This window comes from Corvus cornix, chromosome 1A, assembly GCF_000738735.6.
Source record: "Corvus cornix cornix isolate S_Up_H32 chromosome 1A, ASM73873v5, whole genome shotgun sequence".
NCBI classification, from domain to species: Eukaryota; Metazoa; Chordata; class Aves; order Passeriformes; family Corvidae; genus Corvus; species Corvus cornix.
This window is the reverse complement of record NC_047057.1, coordinates 37,213,498-37,239,132: the sequence shown is the minus strand read 5'-3', so window position 1 is coordinate 37,239,132 and position 25,635 is coordinate 37,213,498. Positions and strand designations below refer to the sequence as shown.

At 38.9% G+C, this 25,635-nt stretch overlaps 1 protein-coding gene across 9 annotated transcripts in view; it reads left to right on the top strand.

Moving 5' to 3' along the window:
* The window catches only part of OSBPL8 (oxysterol binding protein like 8), an 84,966-nt gene that overhangs the window by 20,325 nt on the left and 39,006 nt on the right, over positions 1 to 25,635 (top strand). For 2 of the 9 annotated variants that reach the window (XM_039570280.1, XM_019279844.3), the window contains exons 2-4: positions 8,519 to 8,616; positions 13,965 to 14,001; positions 17,745 to 17,879. In XM_039570280.1, coding sequence (XP_039426214.1) covers positions 8,575 to 8,616; positions 13,965 to 14,001; positions 17,745 to 17,879 — 214 coding nt within the window. In that variant the 5' untranslated portion in view covers positions 8,519 to 8,574. Of the gene's footprint in view, positions 1 to 8,518; positions 8,617 to 13,964; positions 14,002 to 16,902; positions 16,996 to 17,744; positions 17,880 to 25,635 lie in introns of those variants that run through there. The other 7 variants (XM_010413711.4, XM_010413710.4, XM_039570281.1 and 4 more) reach the window with 7 other exon arrangements.

Here is a 25,635-nt window from a genome sequence, read left to right as displayed (position 1 = left end):
CTGTATCTATGATCTCATTATAACTAAAATGTTTAGATACATCATTTGATGTATTGAAGTAGACTTCTAACATTCTCTTACTGAGGGTTTTTCAGCACAATGAATTAATTCTTATATTCTTAAAATTTTTTCATAGTCTTGGGTTTTGTTTTGGAAAGTTCCATGCAGAAGAAATCCAGATCTATTTGTTCTCTCTGGAGGGCAACTGATTCCACTTTGGCATCAGAATCAGAAGGATTTGTTCTGCCACCTATCCATCTTGTCTATGGAAACATCTCTGCTGACTTATCTTACTTTTTCAATTCAGACAAACGTCTAACAACAACATTGCTTTTCCTTTTGGCTTGGCTTGATTCCCTTCATTTCCTGAAGTAGTTTCCAGTTGGTGTTGGGGGGGTCTGTAGCTGTAAACACAGTCTGTGCTTACCCAGGCTGTTAGGGTTGGAATGAGGTGAGTGAAAAGCTGTCCCTCAGCTGCTAGTTACCACTGCAGCGCCAGACCTGCGGAAGTCCCACGACCTAGCTCAGTTTAAATGACAGACATTCTGTGAGTGTGTGGTTAAAATAATTTGCAGTAGTGGGGATGCCTTTTGACTGAAGAAGGTTAGGGAGCACCTGCACAGACAGTCATCAGGCAGTCCCTCAGCCACTGTGGGGAAAGAGGTGGTAAGGACCAGGTGTGGAGGACTGGTAATCTCCTAATCCCTTTCACCTGTCTCTAGAAGAGTGTGTCACACTTCCTCTTCATACAGCTGCTAAAATGAGAGATAAGACAGAGAGTACCATGTGAGAGCCTATTACTAGTAACTTGTCAGATGTGAAAGAAAATCACAGCGTGGAGTTCTAAAAGGAATATGGTTTGCAGTGTCTTTAACCACTTAGTTTTAGCCCATCTTTTTTTCTTCAAAATCAAGACTATCATCGGCCATTTTGACCTTGTATTAAGGCGGTGTATGACACCCACTTAGTTATTTTGCTGGTTACTACTGCAGCAAAGTTATTATAAAATATAAAAATTTATGTAAGGATAAAAGGCTAGATTTGGTGTCATAAGGTTTGAATAAATCTTCTTTCCCTACTTTACAGTGAAACAAACAAAAGATCTGAATATTTTATGAAGCTTCATAGATTCTGTCTTGAACAAAATCAGTGGTCTATTGCCTCTCTTATTTTTATGTTCAAAAGTTAGACCAAGCCCCAGGTAAAAATGGCTTGTGGAAGTGAAGTGTATAATGCTGCAGATAACTAGACAACCTTTAAGTGAAGAAGCAGATGTTTTTACCATTAAGACAAGCAACTCATTTGAATCATGGGAACAGTCTTGCAGAATACGTATCATGAAGACTGGGATAAGTTTGGGAGCTTTGAAGTGTGTTTCAATGGCCAAAGGGCTCCAGAACCGTAGGTACTCAAGCTTTTAGAGAGAATGTTGGAATTTAGTACCTGTAGGTGACTTTTACCATCTTTTCTGTACTCCTTCATTTTTTTCAGGACAAGTTTGTCTGTGGACCACCAGTTTAAGGTAGTAATTATTAAAGTTGCAGTGGGTATTCAGAAATTTTTTATGCTTTCCTTGGCCTTTGTTGCCATCTAACTCTCTCAAAAGATAGAAGAGGTATCTGGACTATGCCAGGATTTTTATAGATGAGAGATGTTTTCAAGTCCTGTTCTTAAGCACTTCAACTTTCCTGGGGTTTTTTGGTGGTTTGGTATTTGATATTTTTTCCCTTCTGAAAACAGCAATACAGAAACAGAGGAAACAGCCTGCTCTGCATGTGGACTGTTTATTCAGGAAATGAGAAGGCAGGTGATGAAACTCAGGGTGGAAGGAAGTGTTTCATAAGGGTAGATTTGGTGCCTGATAGCATTAAGGGATCACAGTGTACTTGGGGGACTTGAGGCAGTTGTTGATTCTGGTGTGGTTATACTTGTAGCAGACTTTTGAGCATTCAAATGTTGCAATTCAGAGTTAATGTAACTATGCAGTTTGCCATCTATGACTTCCCCTATATAATTACTGGTTTTGTTAAGCTCTACTGTGAAGTCAGTTTGGACTGACTTCACAGTAGAAGAAACTGAATCTAGAGATTTACTCAACTCTCAGATTGATCTTCTGCTGAATTTTTTGACCCTGTTGTCCCTCCTCCATTTTTACCAGTAACTCTGCTTCAGTTCCTGCTTTCTTGGAACTGATCTCAGCAAATATGGGGTACTTGGCATGCAGTGGCACTGTGTCATGTGCAAGAAGCTGGCCTGATCTGTAGCTTGATAATGAAGTGTACTTGGTGTGCAGACTTGTTAGCTGAGGAAGATGATCTGTGGCCTTGCGCTACAACCAGGAGGCTGCTCTTCCTCTGGTGCACTGTATTCAAAGAGCCTTGAGAGTAAGACATGTACTTTTATTGCCTTCTGTGCTATTGCTGCTCCCCCGCTGCATGGAGCAAAGTGACACTGCGTTCAGCAGTCATACAACAGCATGAAAGACACTCAGATTTTTTGAGAGCCTTGGTTTGATCACCCTAGTTAGATTTAGGGTGTAGATTTTCTTTAATCTCTTAAAACTGATCCTATACCTCTTAGGAGTTATAGGTAGCTATAACTGTTATAGTTAGCTCTTGATGTCTAGGAAACTTGTTCTTTTTGGTTTGTTTTAGCACTTAGATACCTTTCTCAAGTGTATTACCTTGAACTTTCTCATGGACCTTACAGAACTGCTTACCTAGACTTCACCTGGTTATCCTGACAGATCGTTGAACATGAGTCAGCAACCTGCCCTTGCCATAAAGATGTATGGTGTTCCTGAATGCATTAGATAAGGCCTTGTCAGCAGGTTGAGAGTGGTGATCCTTCCTCTCTACTCAGCACTGTTGAGTTCATATCTGGGGTGTTGTGTACAGTTCAGGCCTCCCAAGTACAAGAGGGATGTGGATGTACTGGAGAGAGTCCAGTGAAGGACTATGAAGATGATCAAAGGCCTGGATCATCTCTTGTGTGAGAAAAGGCTGAAAGAGCTGGGTCTGTTTAGCCTGGAGAAGAGAAGGCTCAGGGGGAACTCATCAATGTGTATAACTACCTGGAGGGAGGGTATAAAGGTGACAGATAAAGGTTCTTTCCAGTGGTGCTCAGTGATGGTACAAGAGGCAATGGGCACAAACAGAAACACGGGAAGTTCCATCCCAACATCAGCAACGTTTTTTGACTGGGAGGGTGACCAAGGACTGGCACAGGTTGGCGAGGGGGATTGTGTAGTCTTCATTCTTGGAGATACTCAAATGCTGTCTAGACATCCTTCTGTGAAGGATCCATCCTGTTGTGACTCTGCTTTCCAGCAAGGACCTAGGTGAATTTTTATCCTTCTTGACATCACTGTAAGAAACTAGTTTTGTTTTCTCTTCGTGTGCCTTGCCTTTGCTTGCTGCCACATTGATCTTTAAAGTCAATATGTAATTATGCTTGTGTCATCTTAAAAAAAAATTACAGTATATTCTTATCTGATACTCGTATCAGACAATTTAAATGCTTCTACTTATTTTAGGCTTTAGGGAAAGAAGGCAGGCAACCTGCAGAGCTTAGGTCAATTTGGAGGTCAGAGCCCAGGAGCACACTTCCCTTTGGAAAGGCTGTCCAGAACACAGCAGCCCTTTCACCATGCAGCCCAGGGGCAGGTCACAGTGAGGCTGGCCTTGCCTGTGAGGTTTGGTGCTGGAGTGCAGGAGGGTACTGTGATACTCTAACAGATCACAAAGCAGTATCACAGTGCAAGTGCCATATCTAATGACCGTAGGTGATAGTCCTTAGGAAGAAAGCTAAAACCTGCCTATATAATACAGTATGCAGGTGTTCAAGTACCTTGGTCCATTGACTAAAAAGAAAATGCATTAGATTCAGGGGTCATCTCTACCACTTGCACTTTGTGGCTGCACCTTGGCTGAAATTCAGCAACTTGTGTGGGGACAGTGGGGACTCTGGATGAAACTCTCCAGATGTAGTGGAGTGTTTGAACAGAAGCTAATCTTGTGGGGGAGAAGGGGAAGAAGAGTCCTTTTGTGAATTGAATTATGATTTAATGTTATAAATATAGTACCAATAGGGTATTACTGCCATGGTGTCAGGGCTAAACTCTCTTGTGCCTGGAACAAATATCATGTTTGGTGTTGAGCTCTTGTTATGCTGGCAGAAAAAGGGCCTTACATTGCCTAGTAACCCCTTTATTTAGTTAAACAAACATACCCTGTAATAAGAGCTTATGTAGTCTGGTTAACATAGGGAATATGTAAGTCAATGCAGAACGCTGCCGTATCCACTTCACTGATCCCTACAGGACTGAACAAAAGCTTGCAGTTTCTCTCATGCCGAGTGACCTGAGTTGTGCTGCTTTTAGTCTGTGGTCTGTGTAACTACGTCTAAGAGAATATATAACAGTATAGTACTGAGACATCCATTTTATGGCTCTTGAAATTATTTTTTTTTAATGGGCAGGAATTGTTGTCTTACCTCTTCCCATAGGACTTTTGAGCATGCATGTTTGTAGATGGTTAGAAAAGATCCTGTTCATGCAGGGTAGTAGCTTTCATTGATGCATATTTTTCTTTCCTTACGTGGGAGACCTAAGGAGGATTTTCCTATTCTCAAGGTGCAACAAACTGAAAACCAAATTGTTACAAAAACTACCAATGGCTGAAGCAATCTGTTAAAACCATAGAACCACAGAATGGTTTGGGTTGGAGGGGACCTTAAAGGCCATCTAGCTCCAACCTCCCTGCCATGGGCAGGGACACCTTCCACTAGACCAGTTTGCTCAAAGTCCCATCCAGCCTGGTCTTGAACACTTCCAGGGATGGGGCATCCACAGCTGCTCAGGGCAACCTGTTCCAATGCCTCACCACCCTCACAGTACAGAATTTCTTTCTAATATCTGTTTGTCCTGGGATGAAAGCAGAGTAGAGCTGTGAATGACCTGGTGGACTGACCTGCTGACCACGCTTCTTTTGATGCAGCCCTGGATACAGTTGGCTTTCTGGGCTTCAAGCACATGTTGCCAGGTCATGTCTAGTTTTCATCCACCAGTATTCCCAATTCCTTTTCCTCAGGACTGTTCTCAACCTGTTCTCCACCCAGCATTGGGTGTTTGTGCTTGCAAGTGTTTGTCCTGGGGATTGCCCCAGCCCAGGTGCAGGACCTTGCACCTGGTCTTGTTGAACTGACTTCCTGAGGTTCACACAGACCCAGCTCTGAAGCATGCCGAGGTCCCTCTGGATGGCATCCCTTCTCTCCAGCTTGTCAGCTGCATCACACAGTTTGGTGTCATCAGCAAAAATAGGATGGAATGCAGGTGTTAACAGGACAGGTTATAGATTCTGTGATAAGAAGAAAACATTTCCCTTCTGGTTTAAATACATGTTTTTGACCTGCTCAACCTTCTTCACAGTTGGAGAGAGTGTGCTTATTTTGTGGCAGGATTTGTCTGATTGGTACAGGTGCTTTAAAGTAAGTAATACCTTTGTGACTGTGTGATTGTATCCATTGTCTATAAAGGAAAAATTGCTGACTAGCTGGATGCCATTATAGAGTTATTTTCAAATAATTTCATTTTGCATGTGCCCTCCTGAACACTTAAGCTTTTAAGAATTAAGATTGTGAAGGAACATTTGTTAATTAAAACCTCAAGTTGACCAAATTGCAAACACTTGTGAATGTTACAGAGAGCAGCAAAAGCATGTAATGAATGTTCCCTAAAAGCGAAAAAAAAATCCCTAAATCAATAAAATGGTACATTTGGGGTTTTATCTTCAAATCTAATGGTTGGGTTAGCTAAAGTAGAAAAGAGCTTGCTTGCTTGTGGAAGTACTCTTCATAATAACCTGGCTGCATTTACAAATAAATATATTCCCCTTCCCTACATTGGTTGGAAAGTTGTTTCAAAGCCTCGGGGCTCAGATGGTTAGAAGTGTTCTGTAATTTTCAAAATAAATCTGTTCTCCAGAACTTATTATTCATACTTATTTGATTCTTTGGCAACATCCTTTTGCTGAGAGAGCCCTTTTCCTTCCTTTGTATTTATTTTGGCATATAACAGAAGCAATATTGTTCACTTTCAGCCTTCATTTTGCCAAGAAAAATAAGCCAAGCTGGCTGTCTACTCATAAGCTAAACAGCTTGGGGGAGGGTAGTCCTTAACCATTTCTGCAGCTGCTTTACTGCTTAAACATGAGCAGGTAGAATTTTTTCCTTCCCTTTCCCAGAAAACTTCACTGAAGCCTTTGGGACCCTGCTGGATTATGAGTGTCTTTGGGACAGTGATCAGAATGCTAAGAATTGGACATTAGGCTACCTGTCTGATGGTACTGCTCTTGACACTAAGATAAGGAAGGATGTAGTGTCTGTGGTCATGTGAACAAATGGAGGAGCAGATTACACCAGGAGCATTGACAATAAAAATTAAGAGTTAAAAAAAGTTTGTTAAACATAAAAATGTGTTAAAAGTGGTTTAGGCTGAATGTTCCTGTCAGCAAAGATCTGTTCCTTTGGATAACTTGAGTGTGGTTACAAGTTTGTGTAACTGAAAAAAGCAAAAAAAATGGCTTTAAATAGCAGTGCACACATCTGTTTGTAATGGCACTCATTTTTCATCCTATTTAAAAGTGTTTGCTGTAAATTGAATATGCATGCAGTCTGGTGTACCCAATCTGCATCTTGTATTTGGGTGTGGAAGGTAAGGGTCACAGTGCTTGCTGCTCTGCGAAACAGAGCTTTGGGGTGAATTCCTCTTTCTGTGGTAATGACAGCTTTCCTTTTATTAATGCAAATTAATCATTTGCTGTCATCTCCTTTCAGATGTCTACTGTTTCTAATTTACATGAGAACATCTAGCCATGTGCTTCCCAGTTATGTGCCTCCTCAGTTAATTACTCAGGTGCTTGGGCAAGGTCCTCCTCAGTTCATTGGACTAAGTCATAGAAAGCTTTTAACTTTGCAATTTTGTTAGCACACAGTAATTTTGTTAAACTATTTTTTTAATGGTTCCTTTTGTGGATTACTGGCATATGTTACGGTAATTTGCTAAAGTGTATTAATACTGTATGTTTTTTCCTGAGGGAAAGTTCTAACTTGCTTTACATAATACAGAACCAAAAACCAATTATAATAAAACATTGAAAGCAGTTGAATAGATAGTTGTTCTTTATGGTGAGATTTGTTTTCATTAGTGTCTGTTTCCTGAGACAGACCTTGAACTATGAGATCCTGTGTATTCTGGTTATCTGTTTGTCTTTCTCCCGTCCTCCTACATTCAGGATGCTCCTCAGGTTCCCTGGCAGCACTGTGATGATTCTTCCCACCTCACCCTTCCATCTTCACTTAATCTGTTTTTACTGAACCTTGCCATTAACCCGATGCATAGATTAAGCACAATATGTTAACAGCATAGCGTAAAAAAACCCCTCACCATCTCCATGCTAGCTAGCCCTGCTCTTGCTCAAGTGTTGGTTTAGCAATTAAGTTTGTAATTGAGCTGCTTCCTGCCCCCTCACCCCACCCAAGACAAAAGGAAAAAGAAATTGTCCTTGGGCTAATTCTCTGATTGCTGTGGCTGGCAGGAAGGGCAGAGTGAGAGCAGCTTTGCAGAGGGACCACAGGGTTTTCTCCCTGTGCAGTACTGGCTGTACTGTTTTGAACAGGTAGGCACACACCCTCCTCATCCACTACTGTCTTGTTTGAAGGTGCTCTTGGAGAGAGAGGCAGAGTGATGGGCTGTAGCTGGGCATCTCAATAGGCATCCCAGTTTGATCTGCACCTCTCCTGAAACTGGCTTAACAAATCAATGGTTAGAGCACTTTCTTTCCACCAAGTTTTGCTTGATTCTAGACTGTGTGCTTATCTCACTAATGGCTTCAAATATGTTGTGAATACTAAGATCATCGTAGATTTCATCCTCTTGCAAAAAAAGTAAATAGGAAATGCTTAGTGGATGAGGCATTGCTTTCTGGCTGTGTGTGGTGACCCCCAGATGAGTGCCCGCTGTGCCACAGAAGGGGCTGGCTTGCACGTATTATTTAAATTCTGTGTTTTGGTTCCACAAGGCAATATGTGGTTGTTTCTGGAGTTATGCTGGGAAGCCCTCAACCCTGACTGCTCCAGAATAGCTTTGTTTTGTACCCAAACAGTTGGTGTACACATGCCTGTGGGGCGGGAGCGGTGTGCTGCTGGGAACTCTGGAACAACGGGAAATACGGGGAAAACATGTGGGTTTCTTTTTTTTGCATAACTCTCCCTTATTTGTAGAAGTAAATGCTTGCCTCTGTGAGTAGTTTTTGTTTTGGCCATTTTATTTGAAACTATTCTGTCCATTTCTAAGTTGATTTCTATGGGAAAATGTTCATGTTTTGTGAGGAACTGTAAAATGCAGAAGTTACCATATAAGAATGTTTACCCTGTTAAAACATAGGGGAGAGAAAGTGTAGCTCTCTAATGGATTTCAGCCCTTGGAATTAAATTATTACATTTTTGATTTCCTCTCTAGGATCTCAAGTAGCAGGATGGAAGAACTCTAACTGATAGAGAACGGGCCCTTGCAACATGGAGAATGTTCCGGTTGATGGGGAACTGGATAGAAATTCAGTGAGTAACTTAAGTGTGCCTTTGTGTAATGAGATGAATGTGAAGATGCTTTTGCAGGGAGAGGGTTAAATGGCTTGAATCTGTTCACTTTTGGTTTGAATTGATACTTTTCTGGTGAATGCATTTGGACTATCATGTAGTATCATGTATCATTTACTAGATTCTCATGGCAAGAGGGCTGAACTTCAAAAAAAATTTTGGATTTTGGATTTGATTTTTGCGTTTTGTCTCAGAGTCCCAAAGGAAAAAGGTATTCCTCTCAGTCTAATTGGCACGTTGCTAGTTAGTGACTACGGACAATAGAAAAAATAATGTAGTTCTTGGTGGAATGAGGAGCAGAAAAGACAGAAGGATTGATAATTATATGTTATGAGAGTAATCTGAGGTGTAAGAGTGATAAGCTGTACTGATTATAAAATTTCTGAAGCAGTGAAGCTCTTTCTAAGCACAATTTAAAAACAGGAAAGGCTAGTGGGTACTATTGTGCTTCATCATCATCATAAATGTTGAAATTATTTAAGAGTTTAGTTTTTCCACAAGCTGTGTTATGTAGAAGCACTCTAATAGCTGAAGCAGGAAATGTTTTATAGTTTCCAAAACACTGCCTCCCAAAGGCAAAATAGGATATGTTTTCTGTAACTGAGGTGAAGGTCAAGTTTAACACCTCATTACTGACAAACTTTATTTGTGATAGTCAACTACTACATGGAGCTATTAATTTGATCAAGTATTTTATTACTGTTTTTATCTTAAGTGATGATTTTGGAGACAAACTATTTTGCGGTGCATTAAGAAAATTCTTGGCTTTTTTCTGTAATGAACTAATTCATTGGTTTGCTGCTGGCCCATGCATCTATATCCCAGATGCAGCATAGTATGAGTATCAACTCTCACCTGTGCAGTAGGGTATTTTTATTTTTTAAAAAAATCCTGTCAGTTCAGTTGCTGTGCTCCTTGTTTCCTCAAAATATATAGAAAAGTACCAGTTTAGAAAACACTTCAAAGTAACATAAAATGTGCTACTTTTCTTTTTGTGACATTCCTTCAGAATAGCATGATGTTAAGAAGGTACCTCAAAATGAGTCTCTGTTTTACCAAGACTCTTTTAGAAGAGTGCTAAGTGTAAGGATAGATTGCCTTTCATCCTGTGTGCTTCTGAAGTGTCATCTCACAATAATTTTTTTTTAACTGATGGTATATTGTAATAGGCTACTCTAAGCATTTCTTGCCAAAATACCAGCTAGTGGGGTAATTGTCTTAACTGCAGTTACAATGTCAAGTTTTCTGTGTTGCACAGAAAGGCATTAAAAACATTTTTGAAAGCTTATTTGGTAGTCTAATATACTTGGCCTAGTGTATATTGTGAATAAAAGTGAAAATTAAATATTAAAAATGTTATATATATTTTAAGAGAGAGTGACCCAGTAATTTTGAAGACCTTCAGTCAATGCAAATCCTGAAACTTCCCAGAAATTTAAATTTTTTAAAATCTTGTTTAAAATTTTTCAGTATTCTAGACTTTTAGGGGCAATCTGTTTGGGTTTTTTCTTTTTAAATTCCATTGTCATGGTAGAATTAATGAAATACACGAGTTGCAATGTACATGAGGAATACTGATCAACAGTTTTCTCCACTTTTAAGTCCTTTGGGATGTGTCTAGGAGATATCTGAAAAAACCTTTTTTTAGAGGTGTCAGCTTTGTAACTTGCTTTTTTGGCTTGTGTGTAAAAGCGGAACAGATGGGGAGATCACAGACCTTAACGCTGTGCTCTTTCCTTTCCAGAATCAGTATAGGCAGAAAAGTCTTGTGTTAAATGCTCTTATTGTCTAATAATTAGGTTGATATGTACTGAATATAAATTTGAAGACAAAGGCCTGTGACAAGTCAGCAAACTATTTTTGTAGTCCAGCACCATTAAAACAGTGCAAAATAATAGATGCTTTGCTTTGAGTTCTTGAGAGCAGTTTTTGCCTACTTTTCTATAAAATAATAATTTAATCAAGTATCACTGCCCCAGATCTTAGAATATTACATGGAAATGTATGGTATAAACTATTGTTTTGTGAAATTATTTTTTTAGTAATTTTTACTCATTTCTAATTTTTGCTAAAACACATTTAATAAATAATTTGCCTGTCATATAACTCATACAGTCAGTGTCAGTCCTTGCTACTTAATCCATCAACAGATACAAAAGTACCTTTTTTCCTAGAAGCATTGAGTAGAGGTTCTTCTTATTGATCAGATTTCTGAATTGGGTCAGTGGTCTTGAATTTAAATGTAACTGGATTAATTTTAATGGTTTACACGTATTAGAGATTATCTTCAGCAAGATGAAAACTCAAACTTGGCTTTAGAATGTTCATGTAGACTATTAAAAATTTAGCTTTATGTTTTGATTGTAGAACTAATAAGTGTTTTTAAAAAACTTTTGTAATATGAGATTCAGACATGCTAGTGTGACATATGCTTTTTTTTTTACCCTAATATTCAACAGGAAAAGGATTTTGGTTTTTAGTAGAACTTGGCAGATAAAACTTAAAGTTTAGTAGCAGTTGTTATAAGCTTTATTTCTGAGAAATGAGAGTCTAAAAATAGTGCTTTTTTTGAAGCACATGAGCTGCCTTTGTAGAAAAACAGAATTACAGCTGCTGTCTCATGTGATGCTTTATATTGCTGGATTTATATTGCTGGTTTTACTTCTTAGTCAAAAACTTTACTGGGAGGAGGACTAGGCTTTATATATTTTGGTAGCAACGTTTTAAAGTAATTGTGCCTCTGTAGAAGTGAAATTGATCACGTAGTGTTGAGAGCCTGTCAAAGGACTTGTTCTGTAATCTGTAATCAGAGTCATCAATTATATAATGTGAAAATAAGGGGAGGCCTCTGGAAATACGTGTTTGTTTCTCTTAATTTTGTATGTTTAGAATAAGAGTTGTGGGTGGTGATGGACAGGAATGTCCTGAGGGCATTCTTTTCAGAGAAAACATTGAAGTAGTAAAACTGTCATGTTTTGTTCCCTTAGTGGTTTGGAACCCCAGTCTGCAGTGACATGGATTGCAGATGATAGAGGTGCAGTAGGCCATTGGAAAATGAAGTGGTCTTTTTGGCCAAAATAGTCTCATTTCACCTTAACATCTTGCACTGATGTTTAGAAATATACATTCTGCAGGTTTTAGGTAAATACACGGACCAAATACCTCTAATGAAGAGAGGGGATTGACCAGGAACAGACGGAGTTTGGTGTGTAAACAGAATGTCTGTTGGAGAAGATCAAGGACAGAGTTAGACAGGCTTGTGTTTCAGCCTCTGGCATAGGAGCTGTTTGTACCAGTTCATAGGATTAACCATGCAATGCTAAAATATTTACATGAAAAGCCCCTGCATCATCGTCTCAGGTGACGGGTTGCCCTGCTCTCTGGTGTCATGTTGTGTCTTGGCCAGGGCTGCCTGCGAGGCAGGCAGTGAGACAGGACCTGCCGCGCTGCCTTTTCTCTCCTGTTTGTTCCACACGTAAGTAACGCGCTGCGAGTGAGCATCTGGCTGAGCCTCAGGCACTCCTGATCCTCTGTGTCTGTGTACAAGGTATTTTTCCAGTTCCGTTCTCTTGCTTTCCGGCTCCCGGTGACAAATAAAGCAGCCCAGTGCTGAATAGCAGTGCTCCCAGTGCTGAATAGCAGTGCTCCCAGTCCTTCAGTCAGCTGCTGGATCTCTGTACGGTTTCTGCAGGCTGCTTCTTCTCTTGTCAGCTACTATTCTCTTGAATGTAAAATCAGCAGAGGGTAGGACAGTTCCAGTCTGAACATAAATTGTTTCCAAGTCTGCAGTATGTTATCTGTACATGAAGAATAAACACTTTGCCTTGAAAGCCGTTGAATTCTTGAATATTTTTCATGTACTACTGGTAAGTTCATGGGTTTCACTCTTTGACCTGAATTTAGTCTCTGGCAGGAATAGAAGGTTATTTGCCAAGTGTGCTTATATTTTATTTCAGTTTTTTCTGTTCAATCAAGTCCTGTTCCAGAAAGTGCAGAATTATGAAAGAAGGGTTCCCTCACCTTTCCAATGATGTGTACTGCAGTTGCTGTACATTGATTGCAGTACTTTGCATTTGCACATTGCCCTGTCAATTTACAGTTTAACACCCTTAGGCAGATATGAGGGATAAAAAAAAATGAATCAGTGTTTTGAGATCAGGAGTGCAAGACAAGACTCCTGCTTGCAAAGATTTTGATTATGATTTTTCTTTTTTTACATTTCCTGCTGTTAAGTCCTGATAAGAGAGGCAAGATTGGATCCTATTTAAAGCAGAGCAAGGATTTCTCCACTTTATGGAGCACAAGTTTTTTATTTGGGATATAGAAGATATGTCATGTTTGGATTTATTTTACTTTTAAGGAGGAAATGTTCATGCGGATCAGTATTCTTTTTTCTCCTTTTCTACTATTCACAGATTTCAAAGGTAGTAAATCCTTTAAGACGTAAGTGGAATTTGCCCTGTACGTGTACATGGCTGAGCACAGCAGGATCTCAGCCTTGATTGTGGTCTTGGTTAGCAAGGATTTAAAAAAGATTTCAGATCAAATATCAGAAAGGAGTACAGGCTATTACTGTGCAGTTACCATCCTTTAGTGCCTGTATGTGATGGATTCAGTGGGAGAGAAATTATTTTTTATGCAACTTGGTTCTATGGAAGTACTTAGATATGAAATATCCTCTTAAATTTAAAACAGCACTGTTTGTCTTGCATCCTGAGCAATTTCAAATGTTACCTGTGTTTGTAGATGAACTGAATCTGTGCCTTCTAAGTTTGTGTTTGTATGCAAAAAGCAGGTAGACTTGGATCTAGCATTTGTAGGTGCTTGCATATTACTGATGGCTTTAAAGGTTTTTTTCCTTCCAAAACACTTTTCTGAAAGTGTAGTGCTTTTGGAAACATTTTGTGTTACTTTAGCTTTCTTCAGAGCTTCAGTCTTTTGAAACCATTCCAGCTTAAAATTTCTTAAAAAATGCTGTGTATCAAGTCATACGAGCACTAAATTGCTGCTGGAGAGTTTCCACTCAGAAGAAGTGGTTGAGGCAGTTGCTGTTTACTAATGATGGCTTCTAATAATGGCTTTTCTATAAGCATATTTGTCAGATTTGTTGCTTCAACTTTTCTGAACTGCTGAGTCTCTGGAGGTCTTGCCTTTGGCACTGAGGTGCATGTTGTATTTTAGTTATGAACTAACACTGTTTTCATTGTCCTTCTTTCCCGCTGCTGCTGCTGCTTTTTGTGCACTTGCTTCTTCCTGGCCTGGATTTTTATGTTTGCTGTTCTTCATTCCTCAATTGTATGGGTACACAGCATCATGGTGAGAACAGAGACTCTCCTGGACCATCAAGTAAGTGACTCCTCTCTCCTACATTATGTTTGCACGTACGTTCATAGTAGTTAGCATATATCTTTGCATATAGTTGCTGGGATAAATACTAGGTTTTCTTCCGTGTCATAATTGAGAAGTTAAAGTGTGATGAAAATTTGCTATTGGAAAAGTGTATTGCCTGGCATACCACTCATCCAAATGTCTCCCTACCTTAGCTTTTATTTTTTTAGTGGGAAAAGTTTATTCTTCACCTCTCCCAGTTATGGCCAGGAAAAAAAAAAATCTTTTATATTACTTATCTGGAAAAGAAAAAGCTTTTTTTAATCAGTTTGAAATGAAACCTTCAAACGCTATTGTAATATAGATAGTAAAGATACGGCAATAATGGTTCAGAAAGAGTTTTTTATTTTTGAGCTTGTCTGTTTATAGTGCTATGTGTGGTTCACCTGATGTCAATAATTTTACATATTCAGAACTGAAGAGGTGTATATATATACTGTAATACTTCAGGGCTGGATCTGATGAGGTGCTAGGGAAAACTTCAGATGTATCTATGTGCTTACACGCAGCCAAAGACTTACTTTAGGTTTGTGGGCATTTGTGTGATAGTATGATTGGCAGGATAATTTTGCCTGGGATTAAGAGTTTGTGTATGTGGGAAAAAGAAAGGTGCAGGCACAAATTGTTTCTTTTTTCTATGAGAAATCTGTGCAGAAGCTGTGGTCTTAGCTGATACGGCTTATTACAGACATTGGAAAACAATGTTGAATTGAATTGCAGCAAACCTCTTCCTGTATATGATGTCCTTGTGCTATTTTCAGTGGTGTAGGCACTTCCACAGGCTCATTATAGAAACAGAGGAAGTATGAATCTGACACTTCAGATATTTTTTTCCAGAGCTTTACCTGAACTAAATTGGCTGTAAAAGACCCCGATTTATGTTTCTTCTAAGGTATGAGTTGTACCGACAAACTTTTATATTAGTAATTTGATGGCCAGTAGGATGAACATGAACAAAGTATGTATTCTCAACTCTCAACAGTTCTGTTGGTATTGAAATGTGCCCTCTAAAGAGTCACAAGGAGGCTTTGATATTTACTATTTGATGTTTCTTCTCTAAAATAGTGCCTTGTCTTCTCCCTCACCTCAGATGCAAACATCTGAGCATTAGGGTGAGGCATTTTGCAGGAGGGGGGGACAACTTCCTCCTAGTGGCTGATATGGTCTAGATAAATAGTTATGTTCTTAACTAATTTATTTCCATTTGTTTAGTACTTTTATAATGCTTTGTATAAAAAGGAGATTTAAAAACTCTCCCGCTAATCATTTTTCAGCTTTGTAGATGGAATTTCTCAAAAACTCACTTGGTTTAAGAAGTTCACCTTGAATCCCCAGGCATGTAAAGTGCTTGCCATGTGGTATTCTGTATTAGGTGATACATAAGCTCTGTTTTGTAGGAAAAGAGCCTTTCTGACAGTGCTAGGAGTTGTTGCAGGACCTAATTGACTCCCAATGAAGGAATATGAATTTAACAGTGAGCTTGAAGCTTGTAGTCCTGTTAGTATGACTGAGTCACCATTGCTGAATGTAGCTCATGCTTTACTAACACCTGTGTGCAGAGCTTGCTTACACTCCGGGTTACTGGCAAGTGCTGCCTGAGAAGTTATTGCATTGTGACAGCTTAAAGAAACCTTTGGAATTCCCAAAGCTTAAAGCTTACAAAAACATTAGCAGTGCTGCATGCTGCCCATTCACAAACAAGCCTTCTGCACAGGTCACTCAGGAGAGGGTTGCTAGTGCTAGAAGCCCATGTTGTCACCTGCTGCAGTGGCATGGGAGCTGGCAGGGGCACCTGAGAAATCCCATCCCTGTGGAAGCTAAGTGGCCAGTGGCTCATCAAAAGGACTTTTCAGCTAGTTGGCTGAAAGTTGGTCTTACTTCAGTGCACTGTACACCTTTAATCTTTAAAACAAGTATAGCTCACTCTCCTTGCAGCGACCCATTTTGTGCAAACCTGGCAAGCAGCTGTTTTCTTACCCCCTTTTTATTTTCGCATACCAAACCTTTTGTGGTACAGTCCCTTCCCAAGACTTCAGCAGCTGCCCAGCTCCCCCCTTTCCTTTGTAGTTGCAGAACAGTAAACAGCTAGTTAGGTACTACAAGAAGAGCAAAATCAGACACTGCTTTGAAATACCGGCCTTCTGGCACTGATAGACTTGAATTCTGAACTGGTAAAATGAGCTTGTTGCCTCCCTTGTCCATTTCCTTACATATTTTTCCTCAGCAGCACTTCACATAGAGTATAGTTTGTCTGGAGCAGAGCTTCAGATGGTTTACCTGATGTAGAAAAATACAGGTGGGTATATTGCAATCCTTGCAGTCTTCATAGAATCATTTAGAATGGAAAACACATTTAAGGATCAACAAGTCCAACTGTTAACCCAGCATTGCCAAGTCCACCACCAGACCACTTCCCCAAGTGCCACATCTACACATCTTTTAAATACCTCCAGGATTGGTGACACTTCCCTGGGAAGCCTGTTCCAATGCTTGAGAACCCCTTTGGTGAAGAAATTTTTCTAATAGCCAGTCTAAACCTCTCATGCCACAACTTGAGCCTGTTTCCTCTTGTCCTGTCACTTGTTATGTGGGAGAAGCTACCTTTCAGGTGGTTGTAGAGAGCAATAAGGTCTTCCCTGAATCCCCTTTTCTCCAGGTTAAACAGCCCCAGCTCCCTCAGCCATCCTCATCAGACTTGTGCTCCAGACCCTTCACTATCTTCCTTGCCCTTCTCTGGACACTCAAGCACCTTTTTATTTTTTCATACTGCTTTGTGTTCATTCCAGGTTTTGATGCAAAATGTTTCCACTACTGTAATAATAGTAGTGATAAAGCTAAGAAGGCCTTTGTACTTTGCAGAGTCCATCCAGAGAATAGAACTTGTTTGGTTTGACTCAAATCTTCTGCTGAACTTTTAAGGAAAGCTTGGGAACTCTTAAAACCATCAGTGTTGTAAGTTCCAGTCTTTTCTTTAGTAAATATTGCTTGTTTCCCTCTTTGAACACATTGTCAGTATATCTGCTTTCACATGACAGGTGTTACAGAGACAGTCATTCTTTGACTATGAAAAAAGGTACAGTTTTGTTGTGTGCAGCTTAAGGAAATGTACAGACTATAAAACAGGATGGCTGGCGAGGTTATCCTAGAAATAGGTAAGAAGACACCAGACAAGTTTTTCAGACTGATGAGGTTCAAGGAGAGTAACTCTTCTGCTTTAAGCCTTTGCCTCGACAGAATTTGTACATGATTTTTGTTGCTAAAACTTGTTTCTTGTGATGTATATACAGACATTCATCTTAGCTTTCTGGGATGTTGGTACAGCTTGATCTGGCAAGCTGTTTCGTGGGTTGGCTGAGTTGTGGCTAGTTAAACCAAAAGCTATCGCAAAAGTGGTAAAGAAAAGAAGGATTTCAAAAGATAAGCTACAGCTCAATGCTGTATCTGTATTCAGTATCAGCCTTTCCAACCTCATGCTAGTCTTTGTTTTCATCTTCTGCCTCATGTCTTAGACCAGTCTTACTGGCTTCTTTCTGCCATCCTCTCCAAAGCAAATACATGGTTTGAAAACCTCAGTTTCTAGAATGAAATGTTTCGCAAGAGAGAAGTTGAAAACCAGTTTCATAAATAGCAGTGAAGTTCTTAATAGAAATCTATGCACAAGCACATAACATCATTGAATGAGCACCTATTTTGTATTTCAGCAGTGGTAACAAACAGTGATGAACAGCCTATAACTCCAGGAAAAATGAACCAGCACCAGGGGAAAGAAGGTTATTTTACTCCAACCAAAGAGTTACTCCAACCATGTCTCAGTCCAGGAACTGCCCATAGTCATGGTAAGACAAAGTTATTTTTTACAGAGGTTTTAAAGAACTTAGATTCTGACTTTAACTGTTCCAAATACTGGTTCAAAATCACTGCCTTTTACAATAAAGAGGTAAGGAAGAAAGCATATTAAAATTTTGTATGTAATTATTTGTATCTTTATGTGTTAATCTGAAACAGGAAAAAAAGGCATTACGTGATGCACTAGTTTATTAGAGCATGCTATGATTTGTTTGATGGGAGAACAGTCCACGTGATGGTAGATGATTATTTGTGTGTAGTCCTGTAAAACCCACAGTAACATTCTTTTCTCAGTATTTACGTTGTGCCTTTATGCAGCAGTATTGTGATGTACCATAAGTGGAACTTCTGTATAAAGATACTTCAACAATTCCTTCTACTGAAAGATCCTTCTCTTTAGAAAAAGAAATAAAAAAGTCTCAACACTACTTTTTGCCAGCTTTCAAGTGGTCCCTCTGCCTTGCTATAAACCTGTTGAAAACAAACTCTGTGGATTCATGAGAACTGACTGGATGGAAAGTGAAACTCATTAGTAGACCTGACATGCTGATAGTCTATTCAAGAAACAAAAAAAACCAAGCGATAGTTGCTCTTGTGCTTGTTTGCTTTTGAAACTACTTGTATTTATTGCCTAGGAAATCACTAGACATTTTTCTTGGAGTATTCTTAGTGAAAACTTCAGGCTTTTAAAATTAATATTCTCTCCCCTTTTACTATTGGCAGCCATGCTAGTCATCCACGCTTCCTTTAGTTTTTTGCATGAGCGGTGTTCCTGACATGGTTTTATACTTTTTACTGGTTTTGCTATGAGTTTCCCTAACTCCCATAGCTTGCTTTGTCAAAGTAATGATATTAGTGTTTCAGAGTAACAAAGGCAGTCTCTTAGGTAACTTTGAATCATATTCCTGTTTTCCTATTCAGTACTATTGAGATAAGAAAAAAACTTTGAAACAAAGACAGTTGTTACTGTGCTGAATCTGGTAGTATTTTAGTGTATTTTAAAGTTACTATGGTAGTATTTTTGGTACTACACACAGTTAGCTCGGATATATTTTCTAATTCCTGGTGTTACCTCACTGGAACAGCACTTGATGTCCTGTGCCTTGTTTCAAGCTTAGTCTGGAAATATTTTCTGTATAATATAAATATAACTTGTTTATAATTTTTATTATGTTGGAAGAACTTTTGGTTATTTTCTCTCTGTACTGTGTTGTATCCTTTACTAGACAAATGCTGGAGTTATGTAAGTGTATTTGAATATTCTAATAAATTCTTCCTTTTAATATTGCTGTTCCCACTAATTAATAAAGTCAAATTGTTGTGTTTTTTTCAGGGCTTTCACTCATAGGAAAATCATTGAGATGGGCTTGAAAACCGCTAAGACTTGATTGTCCTATGTCAAGTTCCTTGCAGATATTAAGTTTTCTCTCCAGATTTTTTTTTTTCATCTGAATATTTCAGGGCTTATGTATGTGGATTTAAGCTGGTTAAATGTATTTGTGCCTTTTTTTGCATCAGTCATCACTGACTTCATTTTCCAGGAGCACTACTAGGAATAAGGCTGTAGTTTCATGAAACAAGAAATTTGGCTTGCATTCAATTTCAGTAGAGAAATGGTACAATGTGGGCTAGGCTTCAGCAACCCACAGTTACTGTCTTGCAGCCTATCGGCAACTTGGGAGGTGCAGTCTCTGGAACAACCAGCACTAACTTTGGTGTTAACATGGAGACCACCATGGTGGCTGTCTAGCATCTGTCCAGGGACAGGCATGCTCAGTGGCCATTTCTTGGAAAATCTACTGGAACAAGCTTAATTTATGTCTTCTGCTTGTGTTTTAAGTCAGATCCTAATGACAAGTATTACAAATATGGTTAAAACTGCACTAGTCTTAACATGAGGGAGGGGAGGTAAATATTTAACATTATTTTGAGCCACTGACTTCCTATTTGGAACAAAGAGAACTATGCAATCTGTCATTGTAAAGTTGTAAGTGATACGTATTTTATCATTTTAGGTGCTCCTGTATAAATACTGTGTTTTCATTTGTGATCATAGCTCTGGATTTCAGAAAGCTTCTATTTTCCTGTACTTGGTTTCTTAGTTTAAGACATGTTTTCCTCCTTCCTCATTCCTGTCACTCTTGTGAGATGGAACTTAGTATGTTGTCCAAGACAGAGAAGGAAGTCTTCTTCTTGGAGTCCAATGCAGATTTATTTTACAGATGTAGAGTACAGTTTGATCTGGCAGCATTGTCTAGTGATTGTTCAGCCAAAGTCTAATTAAAATGTCACTGTTCTGTATAATCTTTGCATTGTTTTACAAAATATTTTTAAGATCCTTGAAGTTATGGTGTCCTTTATTCTGAGGCTGAAGTATCTTACCTGTGACTGGCATGCGTAGGTGTGGAGGTCGCACTCACTTCCATTGAAAGCTTCAGCAAGGTTTGATGGAAATGTATTAAAAAAAAGGGATGGTGGAGATTTTTTCCTGTATGATATTAAACTGTTTATGTAAAAAGTTTAGTATTTTAGTGGTCAAGTGCTAACTTGGCCATATATAGCATGATCCTGAGATGGGCTTTTAATTTTAATTTTTGTGGATTTAATTTATTCCTGCCTTGCCCATCAAGTAGTTAACTAGAGCGTCAGAGTAGGCCAGTCCTGATCATAATGCTAAAACTAGTGTGTCTTGAACATACTAAATGATTATACTATGTTTTTTGCTCAATATTTTATTTAATGTCAGACTTGGAATAGGACCTAAATAATTCAGTAGCCTTTTGATGGAAACTTTAATGAGCTTGGGGAGTTAGCTTTATCTGTTAAGCTTTGTTTATGTTTGTGGGATGGTGTGTCTTTAGGCTTTAGTGGGCAGCATGGCCTCAACAACTCACCAAGACCATATTTTTTTAAGTGTAGTGCATATAGATGTTAGTACTGCTAAATCATCTTTCAGTTCTAGCAGCTGACACACAGATAGTATGATGGTAATTTAGCTCATTTTCTGTGTTTGCATTCAGTGGTTAAAAATGTTATTAACTATTAACGAACAAACAACTAAACTTCTATCAAGATTATTTTTGGAATTTTTCCTTTTTAGCCTAGTGTGTGACCAAAAGGAATAACTGACAAAATTATTTTATTGCAGTTTAAAAATTAACATTAAAAATATCAAGTACAAGACTGCATTTTCAAAAGTTGTAGAGCAGGACTCTGCTTGCTGATGTCATCTATTTATGTCGAATTATCCCTGGTAAATTGGATTCTTGTAAATCTTATTAACTCAGGCATACTGATTTATTTCTTTGATAAAATGAATCAATGCAGAAATAGTGATCACATTAAATTTATGATAAAACTCAGTCTCCTTATAAATGATTAATATTTTTAGCTTACTGATATTTTCTTAAAACATATTTCAAACTTCTATGAAGACAGCATAGGTGCTTAAATAGCAGTATTTGTGGTAAATAGTATTATTTAAAATTCTGTAATAGAATCCTTGAAAATGTCAGACTTTTCTGTATTTTTCCTGCCTTTATTCAAACATCAGTGAGATGCAGATGAGGTTAAAATGTGAGCATGTTCTTCTGGGACGTGTGTGCCCAGAAGGAGCCTGACATGAGATAAGAAACAGGATCTGCCGTTCTTTTCCAGCAGAGGAGTAGTAGTTGTTCATTCAATTTGCAATACGATAAAAATGTATCGTGTTACATGACTGAGAAACAGAAGTGACTTAGGTGCAGGCAGGTGGGTTGACAGTGGAAACAAAATTACATGTCTGCCAGTGATGATGATGATGACCTTCAATTGGAAGGAGGAGGTGAAGCTGGTTTTGGGGAAGAGTGAGGGCATTTTTGGCTGTGCTGAGCTTGTACTTTAAACAACTCCAGAGGAAGCATTTAGAGGATATGCTAGTGCTGGGGTTTTAATCCACAGGATGCTGCATTTTTTGAGAAAATACAAATTTTTGTATGTGAGTAAAGGTGGAAAGCGAAGAATAGGCATTTTCAAACAGGAGGTCCTAAAGAACAGTTATTAGCTGGGATAAGATGCGTTTGGAGCCTTAATGACCCAGAAAACAAGTTAAAGTTGGTTTGTTGTTGACCTGTGCAACTTGCAGCTTTTAAAAAACCCATTTGTTTCAGTTGTTTGGCTCAGTTGACAGCAGGAACACAATTTGTTTTCACTGGGCAATAAGAAAGGTCTGGAGCTCCTGACTCATCATCCCTGTTCTGGATTCCTGGTGGTCAGTGTGCGAGAAGCCCCAGAGATACAGCAGTGCATCTCCTCTTAAACAGCCGTCAGTGAAGACAGATTACTGAGGACCAAGAGAAGGAAAGATACAGCCCTGTGGCAGTGAACTCAAAGCCTTTTCAAAGCATTAGCAACTCTACCTGAGACAGGCATTTGGCTGTGGTGCTCTGGGCACGTTTCTGCCAAGAGGTCACAAGAGCCTGTTCTTTCATACAAATGCATGAAACTGGAGCCAGAGCAGAGAGGAACTGCCTTGGAGCTGGGGAGAGAAATGTCGCTGCCCATAATTACAACAGCAGATGGAGGCATCGAGCACAGGCAAGGCTGTAACTCCTCTGGGAGTTGATCACTGCTTAAATTCCAGTTTGTGCTGTTACTTTTTTTTCCAACCAGTGCTTTCAGTGTATTAATAATTCTTTTTGATAATAGTATTTGGCTTGCAGATGGCAAAATCTTGCCAGTCTGTCTGGTTCCAGACCAAGCTGTTTTCCTGTATAGTTGGGTTATATTTAATCTTTAATAGTGATTTCTGTTTTTCTTTTCACATTTTCTATGAGTTTACTCTCTATATCTAGACAGACTTAGTTATGGAAGTAACTTCATGCAGTCTCCTGTTTCCCTCTATCTTTTCTTTGAATAGAGAAGCTGAAGAAAGGCGGAATAATTTATTATCTTGACACAGTAAGAACAATTTGTTACTAAGTGTATCACACTTTGTTACTTCGCTTCATCTTCCCATAAGTCTGTTTCATTGTCTCCCTGCTAAAGAAGAAAGGCCTACTTGAGGCTCTCCAAAAAGCTTTTTTTAAATACTTCCATATTAACAGTAAGTGTTACTTCTGAAGTAAGGCACCTTCTCTGCAGAGTAAATGCATTTAATGTCTTAGAAAAATGTTAACACTTCCGCTTTCTCCTTCTGCATAAGAATTCTTTCTAAAACCTTGCAAGCCCTCATGCTTGGAGACTCTTGCTCTTTCTTGCTATTTTATTAGGAGGTGTTTTAGTTTGTCTTGCTTTGCTTTTGATGATGAGGAAGTATTCTGTAATCAACAGTGTGCAGGAGCCGTGGGCACTGGTTGTTCTTTAGGTGGTATTGAATTAGTGTTGGTTGTCCTGCTGCAGGGACCTGAGCCCAAGGACACAGGGGGTCACTTTTTAGTTTTTTGATGGAGTGTGGAGGTGAAGCCCCAGTTCCACAAAACTGTGTAACTTACTTGGAGTAACTTTAGTGATGCTTGTCTTGAATGGGATATGAGTGAGGCTCTGGTCACAGTAGGAGGAAGGAGCTTGAGCCTTAAATAATCTGATCTTAGTCTGTGTTGTAAGACTGAGTTTCTCGTAAAATGTTTTAAGTTCTGCTGTGTGTGATTAGTTTCCTGAATACATTATCCTGACCTCCTGCTTTCTTACTGTAATGCATACTCTGGCACATTCCTCTCTGCAAGTCATTGTGTGTTTATTAAAACTTGCCATTTCTGAAATGCTACTCCACCCAGTATTTGTGGCTTGGGTAAATTGCATATACTCCTTTCTGTGTGGGTTATAGCTTTATGAAAGCGTGGTACTGGGTTTAAAAGGCACAGCAGGGCTGATTGCTGTGAAACATCTCAAGCAAGTCCTCTTTCTCCATGACAGTCTCTGCAGGACAGGCCTACTTGAACCGGAGCTGTGACCTTGAGAATTTCATAAGGGCTGAGATGACAATGTTGAAACCTGAGTAGTGAGCAAGGCTATTTACTCCGTGTGGGAGGAGCCGAGCAGGCTGTTAGCAAGTGAGGAGGTGCAGCCAAGTACAGTTGCCAGCAGTGCATGGGGAGCCTTGGTGGTCATTCATCACCACTCTCAGGCTTGCCTCTGGAATTACTCCTCAGCTAAACTTCACTGGAGCTGGAAATACCAGAGAACAGAAGAATACTTGGTGAAAGAAATTTTCCTCTCTAAACTACGCTCCAACTTGTAGCCTCATGGTTTAGGTATAATTTTTTTCTGAATCAAATATCAGTGCTGAAGGCAAGTATATCTTTAATGCCCTTCTTATTAAATAGGAGAAAACCACTTTTACTTCAACTCCACATATGAAAATCAGGTGTTGGATAAAACCTTTTTAGGTATGATAGTCTAGCTGCTTTCCTTTTTTGTTTTCTGCATGCTGCAAAGAGCGTGTTTGTACTGCATGTAGAGAATTATTTATGACATTTTCATGGACTGGGGGAGAATTCTACTGGAAAAGGTAGCGATGTTGAAATGTCAGGGCAAATTACTGTCAAAATTGCAGGGCAAGTCTAAAAAGCCTCTGTCTTCCTCTACTACACCAACCTGTCCTTCCTCCTTCTTTTCTCTCTAGCTTTCACAGAATTTGGTTTTAAGAATATTTTGGCTTTTCCTTGGGTACCTTTAAGGAGAAAAGGGTTATTTTTTTAAAATTTGCATCACTAGACATACTCTTTGGTTGTATTACTGCATCAGTATCAGTTTGTAGAATGTGTTTGTTATTCTAAACTTCTAAAATCTCTATAAAAAGGATTATTATAGTTACAGTTCCTCATTTGGGTAGTCCAGATTTGATTTGAGTTCAATTTCATGGAATTAATACCTGTACAATTTAGAGAGGTCTTTTTTTGTTAAGACCTCTGTTTTGTGGTTTTTTTAGATGTAGATATTTTTCCATTGGTGAAATGTTTTAAAGCTAAAACCAGACTTTGTCAAAAGTGTTCACAAATGGTTAGAACTCTAGGTATCTTCTATTTGACTTTGTTTTGTACACTGAGATTTACATTTTGCTCCAGTCAATATCCTGGAAGAATGTCTTAAGTATGGGATTATTAGTTTTCAGCTAGTATTTACTATTGAAGAAGCCCAGATTTAATATCTGGGAAGAATATGTGAGAAATACGTTCTGGCCTTTAGAAAAATGTATACATTAAATAAGTTTTTCTCCTCTAAAGAGATGTTCAACAGATTGAGAATGAATTCTTCCCCTTTGTTCCCTCTTAATCTCCTGCCCTGAGATACATGAACTAAGTATTTCAGTTGTGTAGGGATTTTTGTCTTCCTACTGATAAAGGTATTTTATAAAACAGAGAAACCAGGAAACTTTTTTTCTCTTTCAGTGGCATACTTAGTCTACTGCCTCCTATCATGACTTTTCATAAATTTTTTTATGAAAATACTCACATATTCATGCGCAGATACACTGTGTCATGCCCCTGATGCCTTTGGGCTAAAGTGCAGATACTTTCCTGTTTATGCAGGCTTTTCTGCCATGTCTCACTTACGGAGTTGGACTTGGCTGTAGTTCTATTTGTGAGTATCTGAAACAGTGTAAATTTCTAAGCTGTGTATGAGAGTGCATTTTCTAAGTATGTCAATTATTAAAGCCCTGGAAGCTAGTATCAAACGTCTAGAAGGCTGCCTGGGACATTAGTCTAAGATCACGATGTCTGATTTCATCAGTACATGGACCTTTTCTTTCTGAATTTATTTTCAGAA